This window comes from Solanum lycopersicum, chromosome 1 (genome assembly GCF_036512215.1).
Source record: "Solanum lycopersicum chromosome 1, SLM_r2.1".
NCBI classification, from domain to species: Eukaryota; Viridiplantae; Streptophyta; class Magnoliopsida; order Solanales; family Solanaceae; genus Solanum; species Solanum lycopersicum.
Window position 1 is genome coordinate 41,092,580 of NC_090800.1, and position 13,704 is coordinate 41,106,283.

Sequence of the window (13,704 nt, forward strand, 5' to 3'; positions counted from 1 at the left end):
TCCTTTCCCTTATAGGCTTTTCAAACGTCTTACGAATTCAAGAATATCGAAACTAGGGTTGTTCCCATGACATTTTTAAACGTCCACCTCCCTAGTTATCCTTGTTTTCGATTCTAATAGTATGTAGATGTAATCTCGAATATGTTATTGGTATGTGGTGCTAATTGATCATTATCTGTAGGGTTTTTGACCTTGATGGAAGCTTTAGGAAGTTGATATTATGTAAGCATATGATAATGATGTATATGATGATAACATGTTGATGCTACAATGTAAATGTCTATATATGATGATGATTATCCTTTTGATATATGTAGTTAGACTATATTGATTGAGTTGGACATTGGTTTATGTTTTCTTGTTGAGTTTACTTGGTTGGGCAAGGTTATGGAGCTTTGATTGATCATTGCACTTGTTGACTTGATAAGGATTCATGAGTAGTTGTCTTGCCTATGATATGATTGACTCTTATTTATTCTTGTGATATTATTCGTTGATGTTAGGGTTGTAGTAATCATGGTTTCAAGTATGTTGGGATAAGTATTACTTGTTGAGATAGTAAACATGTTTGGTTGATTGATATGACTTACTTGACTTTGCATTAGGCCTCTAAAGAGGTAATTTGGCATGTTATGATAAATAGTCCTTTATAGCATGTTTTGCTTGTGTATTTGCATAAGATCTCATACTTAGTATATGTGGAGTACTAACCCCATTTTCTAACCTTTTTCCCAAACCTTTTTCGTTCCGATCATTGATGATTTTGGAAGGCGACATTGTTGAAGGCTTGGATTATTCCTTTCATGCAAGTGGGGTAGGTCCTCAACTTCCGAGGGCAATGTAATCATCTAGTTTACGGATTTTGTTATGAGCTTAATGACTCTTTCATTTCTTTCCTTTTAATTGAGTATTGTACTTTCGTATGACCTATATGTGGTCTTATACTGAAAGTGAAAGGTATTCCAGAGCCTCTCTTTCCTTGTAAATCTTCGTAACCCATCATCCGATCTTTGGACTGTTGTAAGGGCTATGCCCATATTGTGATAATCGTTTAGATGGTATGAGATGAGACAATTGTTGAGACTATTTCTATATTTTATGTATATGTATATGCAATAAAAGTACAAGGCTATGTAACCTTCCTATACGAAGAGTCTATGTATACTCGATACAAATATATATTATGTGTAGGTAGAAGTCTATGTACACCTCCAAGTAGTGATAACGAATGTTTTTAATTTTTTTTGCATTTTTCAACCTATGAATGTAATGACATGAGACTAAGAGGTTAGTCTTAGTCCTTCAAAAGGACGAGGATGTCGGTTACGTCTAGGGGGTAAACCCGAATGTGACATCAGGCACATGCTATCACAGCCTAGGCCACTAGAGAGGGTACTTCCAGGGAGAACCCACATGCTAGCACCATGGCTAGTAGACTGAGGGACTTCACTAGAATGAATCCTCTAGTCTACTACGGGTCCAAGACTAATGAGTATCCCCAAGAGTTTGTGGATAAAATTTACAAGATTCTCTGTGCCATGGGGGTGAATGAAAAGGAAAAGGCTGAGTTGGCTGCATATCAACTCAAAGATGTGGCACAGGTTTGGTAAAAAATGTGGGCAGATGGCCGAGCATCTTGAGAAGTTCCCATCACTTGGGACATTCTCAAGACTGCATTCCTGGAGAGGTTCTTCCCCAGAGAATATAGGGAGGCTAAGGTTGAAGAGTTCATCAACCTACGATAGGGAGGTATGTCAGTCAAGGAGTGTTCCTTGAAATTTGTTAAGCTCTCGAAATATACTTCTTCTCTGGTGTCCAATAGTTGTCACGACCAGAGTGTAGAATCCAGACGAGACCTACGTCGTTAACCTCTCAGAGGTCGCAGACTAGCCTACATGCGTTATTCATACTTGACCTAGGTTAATTTTGAAAAAAAAATAAAAACTTTTTGTTCTTTTACATACTTGCTAAACATTCTTAACATTTCATAATTGTTCATCATCAACCATCTAACATTAAGAGATAAACAACTGACAGAAATAGTTCAATAAGTATTAATTGTATGATTGCCAAAATGGTACCAATACAAATTTTGAATCAAAACAGGAAAGAAATGCTAGTGGAACATGCTCCACTAGCTCAACTCTAAAACTAAGCTGGAATGTAAAATAGTAGCATCCTCGAAAGCATGAGGACCTACCAAACTCCGGATAAATGCTAATGTCCGGATAGCTGCAACAATGATCCTGTAGCTCTATTACCCACTTGTGCCAGCACCTAAAATAGTATAGATGTATAGGGTTAGTACACACTTGAACTAAGTATGGGTATATGCAAGAACAAACCAACGACATGCATGAGAAAGAATAGCTCTTTCCTAGTGGCATGATTTTTGGAAGTTAAGTCAGTATACTTGAACTCAACCCTTCTAGGGTTTAATCATTTCATTACATACATCTTAGGTTCACTTGTTTTTAATCATATGCTAGACTTATGGGTCTATACATACAAGCTCTAAGGCTTCATTCATAGTTTGTTAAGTGACTCATATCTTCCTAAGATTATGTAGTACAAGACTTATGTATCTTGTATGTATGCCAAGATCTCGATTTTGATCTAAGTAGGTGACGTTATTCTTAAACATTTAATTCACGTATGATTTATGTATCAATATGGAAATTTTGGCAAGGGAACCCAAGTTCGAACCCCTTGGGCAATATTTACATTTTTCCTTGACTTTATTTTTAGTCTTCATGACATTGGGACCCTAGATCGAGCCCCAACATCAACATTCTATCTTTATTTTTCTCCTTGGATTCTCCTCTTATTTTGCCGAAGGGTTGTGGGATCGAACCCCCATAACCCCTTTTTATTTTTCACTAAAAATTTTGTTTCCCAACTCGCCTAGACTAAGAGGTTGTGGGATCAAACCCCACAACCTCTCCTTATTCACTCTTTTTTTAGCTAGTGATAGGAAGGTTCTGGGTTCGATCCCCCACAACCTCCTTATTTTATTTTTAGTTAAAAATTGACTTGCTATGCGTTTGCCAATGAGGTAGTGGGATCGATCCCCCACAACCTCACTTTATTTTCTTATTTATTTCTCCCCTTCCCCTTTCCATCCTTGAGGTTGTGGGTTCGATTCCCACACCTTACACTTCCTTTCTTTGATTTTTTCTTTCCCTTCATTTGTTGCCAGGAGGTCGTGGGTTCGAATCCCATGCCTCCCCCTTATTTGTTTGATTTATTTTTATCCTCCTTCTTCCCCCAGTTCGCGAGTTCGATCCCCCCCAGCCCATTTCTTTTTCTTTGTGGCGAATTCCTGTTATCAATGTTTGAATCCCCCATCCCCATTTTCCTTTCCCTTGTCTCGTGAAACCATTAGGTAAGGGGTTCGATTCCCCTTAGCCCCTTCACGTTTTTTTCTTTTTTTTTCATCCTTCTTAGCATGTGAGGTCTTGGGTTCAATTCCCATTGACCTCACTTATTTAATTTTTTCCCTTTTAAAAACCAGATTTTAGCCTCATTGTAGAGTGCACAAATCTGGATTTTTTTTGTCATTCTTCAACTCATCTTTAGTCACATCTTTCATAAGTTTATTAGGCTAAAAAGATTGTTGTTAAACCAACCATATTTCATTACAATGAACATCACATTGTATACACATTTAACACATAAATTATTCAAGAAATACATGTCTTAAACGACCCCAAAACAGTGGCCAAGCACACTGCCAACGGCATACACACACCTCTTTTTTTTATCACACTTTATTATCATCTTCGTAATTTCCCTCACATAAACATATTCACATTTAATATAAACACATTATTCATGCCTAAATCTACCAGCATAAATCGTAAGGGGCTTTCTGGGAAAGAGACCAAGAGAGAAGAACCCATACCTTTTGACATTGTTCAAGCATGAAGTTTCTGCCCAAACTTATCTCCAAAACCACGCCCAATTCACCTAAAGTTCCACCACTAAATCGACGAAAATCTCCCTTGCCTTAACGTTTTCGATTAACTTGTTTTCTTAGATTTTTTAGTGAGTTCTTCAAGTGTGAAGAATTTTTTTCAAAGTTTCTGTTTCTTCACGTTAATTGGAAGAGAGAACGAGGGAGTTTTTCTTTTTTGAATGTGGAGAGGTGATAAACGTGATTAGGAGAGTGTTAGCATAGGATTAGGAGTCTTAATTCAAAACTTAGTCAAAATAGGATTTATTTAAATTAATACAAATCTTATTTATTTCAACTAATACGTTAAAAGATCATTTTACCCTTAATGAATCAGATTTTAATTGATGATTAAATCATCAATTCATTGCTTCTAGTGGGGCTCGAACCCGAGTGGCACCATATTTGCAAAAATGGGTCACTTCGGGTCGCCCTAACCCGAATTGATCTTTTAATTAAATTAATTAATTAATTTATTAATTCCTCAAGGTAATTATAATATGACACTTGGCCTGGAAAAGACCATTTTACTCCTAGACCCTCAAAACTTAAAATTTCTTCTTTTAAGTCCGGTGAAGAGTCTTTCAATTAAATCTTTGTTTTCGAGAGCCTCACATGGTTGGTTCCAACCTTTCCTAGCTCAACTAGCTCCCCAATTTAGTTGACTTTATCGTAGTAAGGTTTTTGAGGTCTGGTTCTACGCGTATCAATCCATGTGAACCTTGGTCTAATCGCAAGCATTCTTGACATCTTAAGTATTTATCCTATTCATTTTAGGGTTGTTACAAGGGATGAGATGACAATGTTTATGACTGGTGTATTGGAGAATATGGAGGAGGAGTGTCGTGCAGCCATGTTGCATGATAACATGGATCTTGGTAGGTGGATGGTTCATGCATAGCAGGTGGAGGAGAGTCGTCGGAGAAAGAGAGGCCGAGAAGGCAAGAAGTCTAGACCCTCAGATCACGCTGGTTCTAGCACTGGTAGGAGTTCTTTTGGACTTTAGTACAGTCTTAAGTTCAAGAAGGGGCACTAACGCTCAGGTAATCCTACTCTTTCCATAACTCAAATGCCAAAGTGGACAAGTTTGGCCTAGAAAGGGGCAATGATGGAAATTTCCAGCGTAACAACAAACTGTGTGGTAAATGTGGCCATTTTCATGGAGGTGAGTCCCTGGTAGGTACTAATATCTACTATGGGTGCGGAAAGAGTGGGCATATGGTTAAGGACTTCCCACTGGCGAGGAATAAGGCCAAAGTAGATACTCAGCCTCGTTCTAATCCTACTGCTGTAGACGAACCTCCCAAGAGAAACATATTCTATTCTTTGAAAGGTAGAGAGGAGCAAGAGAAGTCAGCTGATGTTATCACTGGTACATTGCATGTATTCTCTTTTCCTGTATATGCATTATTAGGTCCAGGATCCACTTTGTCATTTGTTACTCCTTTAGTAGCTTGTAAATTTGATTTGCTTCCTGAGATCATGCATGAGCCTTTTATAGTGAGTACTCCCATAGGAGACGACATTAGAGCTGAAAGTGTATATAAAGATTTCCCAATTAATGTTCTTGATATAGTCACCTATGCTGACCTAATAGAATTATCCATGCTTGATTTTGATATAATCTTGGGTATGTATTGGCTCCATAAGTATTATGCTACCATAGACAGCCGAAACATGGTAGTAAGGTTTTAGTTTCCAAATGAGTTAGAGCTGGAATGGGAAGGGCGTGGTTCAAATCCAACAAGCCAAATAATTTTCAATCTTAAAGCCAATAAGATGTTATCTAAGGGTTATTTATACCACTTAGTCGGAGTCAATGACTTAGAGCATGAGGTTCCTTCCATAGACTGTGTTCGTAGTGAAAAAGTTTCAAGATGTCTTTCGAGAGGTTTTACTAGGATTTTCTTCTAAATGCGAAATTGATTTTGGTTTTGACTTAGATCTAAATACCAAGCCAATTTCCATCCCTCCTTATGAAATGGCGCCAGCTGAACTCAAAGAGTTGAAGTTGCAGTTAAAAGATCTAATTGATAAGGGCTTCATCCAGCCGAGCATATCCCCATGGGGTTCTCTAGTGTTGTTCGTTAAGAAAAAGGATGGAATCCTGAGAATGTGTATTGATTATCGGCAACTCAACAATGTCACTATAAATAATAAATACCCTCTTCCCATAATTGATGATCTATTTGATAAGCTCCAAGGTTCAAGTTTCTTTTCTAAAATAGATCTACGGTTAAGGTATCACCAGCTTAGAGTGAGACAAGAGGACATTCCTAAGATTGCTTTCCATACTAGGTATGGTCATTACGAGTTTCTTGTCATGTCATTTGGTCTCACTAACACACCAGCCACGTTTATGGACTTTATGAATAGGGTTTTCCATGAATATCTTGATTCTTTTGTCATTGTATTCATAAATGACATCCTTATTTACTCTAAGACCAAAAAAGAGCATGAACAACATTTGAGAATGACATTGCAAGCACTCAAGGAACATCAGTTGTATGCAAAATTCAGCAAATGTGAGTTTTGGCTGAGATCAGTGACTTTCCTTGGTCATGTTTTATCCGACTAGGGTGTAAAGGTTAATCCGAAAAAGATTGAGGGAGTAAAGAATTGGCCGAGACCCCTCACTCCTACCGATATTTGAAGTTTCTTGGGTTTGGATAATTATTATCACAGGTTTGTTGAGGGATTTTCCATTATTATTGCCCCGTTGAAAACTTTAACAAAGAAGATAGCGAAGTTTGAGTGGTCTGAAACTTGTGAAAAGATCTTTCAAGAGCTCAACGACCGACTCACTTCATCCATCCCCAGTTCTCGAATTGCCGAGGAGTGGTGTAGGGTATGTGGTATACTGCGATGCTTCGCAAGTAGGTTTGGGATGTGTTCTTATGCAAGATGGAAAAGTTTTTGCATATGCATCAAGATAGTTGAAAATCTATGAGAAGAATTACCCTACCCATAATTTTGAGTTAGATGCTGTGGTATTTACATTAAAACTTTGAAGACATTACTTATATGGTGTACATGTTGATGTATTTACTGACCATAAAAGTCTTCAGTATGTTTTCACACAGAGAGAATTGAATCTCCCTCAGAGAAGATGGCTTGAGCTTCTCAAGGATTATGACATGAGTGTCCACTATCATCCAGGTAAGGCCAATGTAGTGGCTGATGCATTGAGCCGATTGAGCATGGGCAGTGTGTCTGATATTGAAGATGAGATGAAGGAGCTGGTTAAAGAGGTACACCAATTGGCTAGGTTAGGTGTACGACTGGTAGATACACCAAGTTGGGGTGTTTCAGTTAATTCCAGTTTTGAATCCTCATTTGTTATAGATGTTAAAGATAAACACCATCTCTACCCAGTGCTCATGGAGTTGAAAGACTCAGTGTTGAGTAGTATAAATGAATCATTCTCCTTAGGGGAGGATGGTGTGCTTAGATACCAGGGAAGATTTTTTGTGCCCAATATTGATGATCTGAGGTCTAAGATTATTGCAGAGGCTCATGGCTTAACGTATTCTATTCATACAGGTTCCACCAAGATGTATCATGATCTTAAGGAGATCTATTTGTGGGAAAGTATGATGCGAGATATTTCTAAGTTTGTAGAGGAGTGCCCCAATTGCCAACAGGTTAAGGCCTAACAACTTAAGCCTGGAGGTATTACCCAGTGGGAGGCTATTAATATGGATTTTGTGGTTGGTCTACCCAGGACCAGGAGACTGCATGATTCCATTTGGGTTATTGTTGACGAAATGACTAAGTCTATTCACTTCATACTTGTGAAGTCTACTTACAGGGCTGAAGATTATGCCAAGTTGTATATTGATGAGATAGTGAGGTGGCATGGGATTCCTTTATCTATTATTTCAAATAAGGGATCCCAGTTCACTTCTAACTTTTGGAGATCTTTCCGAAAGAGCTTGGGTACACAAGTGAAGCTTAGTACTACGTTTCATCCCCAAACTGATGGACAAGCAGAGCGTACCATTCAGACCCTTGAAGACATGCTGAGAGCATGTCTTATTGACTTCAAGGGGAGTTGGGATGACCACTTTCCACTAATTGAGTTCTCTTATAATAATTGCTACCATTCCACCATTGGGATGGCACCTTTTGAAGCATTGTATGGAAGGAGATGTAGGTCCCCAATTGGGTTGTATAAATTAGGAGAGTCTTCCATCCTTGGCCTTGACATTATTCATGAGACTATGGTAAAGGTGAGAATGATCAGCGATAGATTGGCTACTGCTTACAGTCGTCAAAAATCATATTTTGATAATAGGAAGAGAGCTCTTGAATTCGAGGTAAATGCTCAAGTCTACCTGAAGATATCACCCATGAAAGGGGTGATGAGGTTTGGTAAGAAAGGCAAGTTGAGTCCGAAGTATATAGGTCCTTATGCGATCTTACAGCACGTAGGGAATGTTGTCTATGAACTGAAATTACCAAATGACTTGGCTTCTGTTCATCTAATGTTTCATGTTTCGATGCTTAAAAGGTGTCTAGGTGATCCAACATCCATTCTGCCTGTCGAGGGGTTAGGTGTAACAACCCTGAAAAAATGAATAAGATAAATGCTTAAGGTGTCAAGAATGCTTGCGATTAGACCCAGGGTTCACACAGATTGATACGCATAGAACCAGCCCTCAGAACCCTTACAACGGCCAAGACAACTAACTTGGGGAGTTAGTTGAGCTTGGAAAGGTTGGAACGAACCATGTAGGGCTCTCGAAAATGAAAATTTAATTGAAAGAGTCTTTACCAAACTTAAAAGGGGAAATTTTTAGTTTTGAGGGTCCTGGGGTAAAATGGTCTTTTGCAGGCCAAGGGTAATATCGTAATTAAACTAAGGAATTAATTAAATATTTAGTTAATTTAATGAAAGACCCAATTAGGCTCGGGTTGACCCGAAATGGTCCATTTCGCAAGGATCACTCCACCTGAGTTTTAGCCCCAATGGAAGCAACATGTTGGAGATTTAATTATGTTTTATAATTTGTTTTAAGGGCATAATGGTACTTTAACTAAGATAATTAAATAAGGGTTTTATTTAAATTAATAAGGAGTCCTAGTTTGACTATTGCCAAACTAAAACTCCTAATATTAGACTACTCTCTCACGTTTCATCATCTCTCTCACGTTGGTTTCTGCCAAACAACTAAAAGAACAGAAATAATATTAAGGGTTCTTCACTCTTGAATAACTCACATGAAATTTTAAGAAAAATAACGTAACCAAAAACGTTAAGGCATAGAGAAGTCCGTAGAGTGGTGTGGATGTTGAGGAAGATTGGACTGATTTTAGAGAGGGTTTTGGGCAGAAACTTAAACGTTTGAACAATCAAATAAGGCATGGGTTCCTTCCCTCTTGGTCCCTTTCCCAAGAGACCCCTTAAGATTCAGTCATTCAATCCAAAAACTAGGATTGTTTTCCCCGTTGCATGTCTCTGTCACTAGCTTCCAATGATTCGTAGGTTGGGTATGTTTGCTGGTAGATTTATGTATGTGTGATGGTTTTTTGTTGAATGTGAATATGTTTATGTATGTTAAATCATGAAAATGACAATCAATGTGTGTTCGAAATTATGTGCAAGTGTGTGCAAGTATGTGATTTTGGCAAGGGTCTTGGTTTGATGCTCAAAATTTGATAAGGTTGTAGTTGTTGTTTTATGTGCATAATTCCATGAAAAATCGTGATGTTAATTTAAAGAAATGTGTCTAATTTAATGACAATATTTTAGCAAAATAAAATTATGAAAGATCCTCCTAAAGATGTGTAAAAATGGTATATGAATATGCCCTAAGAACTAACATGAAAAGGTTGATGAAAGAAAGCTAAAAATAATGAATAAATTTTTGTCTTGGTGTACCTTGATTTCGTTTAAAAAGAAGGTTGGAAATATGGAAATTTAATACATTTTAAAGAGGTTAGGCCACCATGATTCGAACCTGTAACCTCACCCTTTAGCTATTGGAATTCGCGAAAAAAGAAAATGAAAAGGGATGGGGGAATCGAAACTGGGTCAGCTGGTTTAGAAAGAAGAGAACAAGAATTAAAATAAATAAATGGGAGGCATGGGAATCGAATCCACGACCTCTAGGCAGCGAGTGAAGAAGAAAAATTAAAGAAAAGAGAATGGGAGGCGTGGGAATCGAACCCACGACCTTAAGGCAGGAAAGGAGTAGGAGAAATTAATTAAATAAATAAAGTGAGGCTGTGGGGGTCCGATCCCACAACCTCACTGCCACACGTTTAACTTAGTGAATTTTAGATTAAAAATAAAGATAGGAGGCTGTAAGGGTTCAAACCCACAACCTCACAGCTCCTAGTGAAATTAAAATTTAAATAAGGAGGCTGTGGGGGTTCGAACCCACAACCTCCCAATTCCCAGCAAAAATTAAGAATAAATAAAAGAGGCTGTGGGGGTTTGATCCCACAACCTATCGATTTAGGTGAAGTTGGGCAACTAGATGACAATGAAAAATAAAAAGGGTTGTGGGGGTTCGAACCCACAACCCTTCGGCCAATCTAAGTAGAAAACTAAAGATACAATGTTAATGATGGGGTTGAATATAGAGTCCAAATATCATGGAGATTAAAAATAAAATCAATGAAAAATGTAAATTTTATCCAAGTGATTCGAACATGGGCTTCCTTGCCCAAACTTTCGTATTGATATATAAGTCAGACGTGAACAAAAATCCAAGAATAAACCACCTACTTAGGTCGAAATCAATATCTTGGCATATATACAAGATGCATAAGTCTTGTACTACATAATCTTAGGAATGTTTGAATCACTTAGAATGAAGCCCCATGGATTGTATGTATAGACTTATAAGTCTAGCATACGTTCAAAAGTAAGTGAACCTAAGATGTATGTAATGAAATGATGAACCCTAGAAAGCAAAGGTGCTAATGATAATGAATGTGGTGAAATGAACATTAACGTAATAAGAGGTGAGTAACTATGAAAAGCAAAGGTGCTAATGATAATGAATGTGGTGACAACATGATATGAGGCTAATGTAATTGATGTGAGAAATCTTAAATGAGTCTAAGTAAATGTTACCAAAACATACTCACCTATGAGAGTGTAAGATAATGAAGAGACCAGTCTCTATGAACATTCTAATGAAAGTATTGAGCTTAACATACTTAATACTAATGATGATATGAGAAATCATCTAATGAGCTATGATGTCCTCATACTAGAAGCCAACTTCCATGACATATGAGATAAATGTAATGAAACTTTATACTAAGGACCGATAGGCTAGCTATGAGATGTGATGCCTTTTTTGGGAACGACGGAGGTTCACGTAACTCTCATGAGATGATACTATCCGGCTTGCCGGGTATGGGTCTCCTTATATCTCCTAGTCTTTGAACTTATACAGCCAATATAGGGATCTGGTGAGGTTAAATTCCCATGTACACTAGCATGTTATGGGTCACTTTGGCTGGTGATTGCACCTCTTTTTGGTGTGGGGGAGACACTGGATTTCATGATTCTCACATGATCTATGTCGGTTAATGATAAAGTTCCAAATGAATGAATGAGGCCATCCTCAAATTATGAACATAATGAAATGAATGATACAAAAGGTGTTAAGATAGGATAATCAAAAGGTGAGTTAGATTCAAGTAATGACATTAGGTCATTCTTGGTCATTGCACAAAGAACCTAATGAAAGTATTAAACTATATCCTAGGTATAGCTGGTGTTTACACTGGCCTATGAATGAAATGAAATGGAGTATGTATGAATGAATGAAGCAAACTCTGTTTTTGATAATGAAGACTCTCTAGTTGAGGTCCCATATGTTGAACCCTCATTTCTAAGATGTCTTGATGTTTTGTCCATGATTCCAAGGTCTCATGGCATATAAATGAATGATATTAAGGAAGTTATGTGCTACGTGCAAAATGTGTTGTATGCTATATGATATGTGCTATGTGTAAATGTAATGTATTGTGTGCAAATGTGAAAAGTATGATGATGTATGTTATTCTCATGGCATAACTTTCCTATTCCAAATCTGGAAAGCTCAGTAACTTTACTAATTCAAATTTTGAAAGCTCATTGACTTTCCTAATCCAAATTTGGAAACTTTCCTAATCTCAATTTGGCAAGTCCACTAACTTGACTTCCAAAAAATCATGTTGTTAGGAAAGAGCTATTCTTTCTCATGCATTTCCTTGGCGTGTGCTTGCATATACCCATACTTAGTACAATTGTGTACTAATCTATACAAACTTTACTATTTTAGGGTGCAGGTACATGTGGATGATAGAGCTACAAGATCATCGCTGTAATTATCGGACGTTCAACATTCATCCGATTTTGGTAGGTCCTCATGCTTTTGAGGATGCTGCTATTTTATATTCTAGCCTAGTTTTAGAGTTGAGCTAGTGGAGCATGTTCCACTAGTGTTTCTTTCCTGCTTTTATTCAGACTATGTATTGGTGCAATTTTGGCAATTATACAGTCAATAAAAATTGAACTATTTCTTTTAGTTTCTTATCTCTTAATGTTAGATGGTTAATGGTGAACAATTACGGTATTAATGAGAATGTTTCTATAAGTATGTTAAGAAACAAAAATTTATAAATTCTTTGTGAAAATTAACCTATGTAAAGTAAGAATGACGTAAGTAGGCTTGTCTGCACCTCTAAGAGGTCAACGATGCCAGTCTCGTTTAGGGTCTAGATTCCAGTATTGACATTAGGAGTCGATGAGAACATTTCTCATGAAGAGGTTCAAGTTGAAATTTTAGATCGCCAAGTGAAGCGGCTCAGGAACAAGGAGGTTGCCACCGTAAATGTGTTATGGAGGAACCACCTTGTTGAGGGAGCAACATGGGAGGCCGAGGCTGATATGAGATCCTATTACCCTTACCTGTTCAGTTCTTGAGGTTAGATAAACTCTTCCTTAGTCTGATTATGTTTATGAAACTCTAAATTTTAGTGCATAAGTCGGTTTTGGTGTTTAAGTCCATAAATGAGTGTTTTATACTTGCACTATATAAGTTAATATGAGCTAATGCTTGCATTCATGTTGCTGTTTTTGTATAGAATTTGCGTGATTTATATGTTGCATGAGTGTGATGTGCATTAAAGTAAGATTGAGAAGGAAGTTCCTCAATCTCAGATAAGCTTTGAGTGTTGTGCTTTATCCAGAGTAAGTTGTGAATCATATATTCACAAAGATGAATTTCCAAGTATGTTGATGTGTTTTCAAAAATACCCTCTCTAATTCAAAATGATGTGTAATGTCATTCACGGACGAATGTTCCTAAGGGGGGGGGGGGGATAATGTAACATTTAAGAAAATGTACTCGTCTATTGAAGAGCCTATTAAGTTTTAAGAATAGGCATTGGGGGTACATAGGCATCCCAATTCCCAATATTGAGTAATATTAGACAAATAAGAAAATATTGGCTTAAGGGTGTTAGCCAATTTCTATATATAGACAAGGGTGTATAGTAAAATCCAAGCTTGTCTAAGAAATGTACTTGTAATGAAAACCCTAAGCTAAAAATACACATATTGATTCTCAACCCAACACATGAGGTACTAGGAAACCAAGTGCCAAGCCTAGGTATCATGACACATGATCATTTAAAATGATCATGTAGATTAAGAAGTGCCCAAGGACATAGTGAGGATCCCTGTGACAATAGGTAAAAATTCCAAATGAACCTTCCAAAAATAGTTTGTTGGGAAAGTG

General features: G+C 37.4%; 1 protein-coding gene across 1 annotated transcript; it reads left to right on the forward strand.

The window, feature by feature from the left end:
* The first annotated feature begins 1,424 nt into the window (after positions 1 to 1,424).
* On the forward strand, positions 1,425 to 7,611 carry LOC138341964 (uncharacterized). Its single transcript, XM_069294147.1, has 6 exons — positions 1,425 to 1,606; positions 4,733 to 4,833; positions 5,034 to 5,585; positions 5,899 to 6,253; positions 6,641 to 6,803; positions 7,039 to 7,611. The coding sequence occupies exons 1-6, from the start codon at positions 1,425 to 1,427 to the stop codon at positions 7,609 to 7,611; spliced, it is 1,926 nt and encodes a 641-aa protein (XP_069150248.1).
* The last annotated feature ends 6,093 nt before the right edge of the window (positions 7,612 to 13,704 follow it).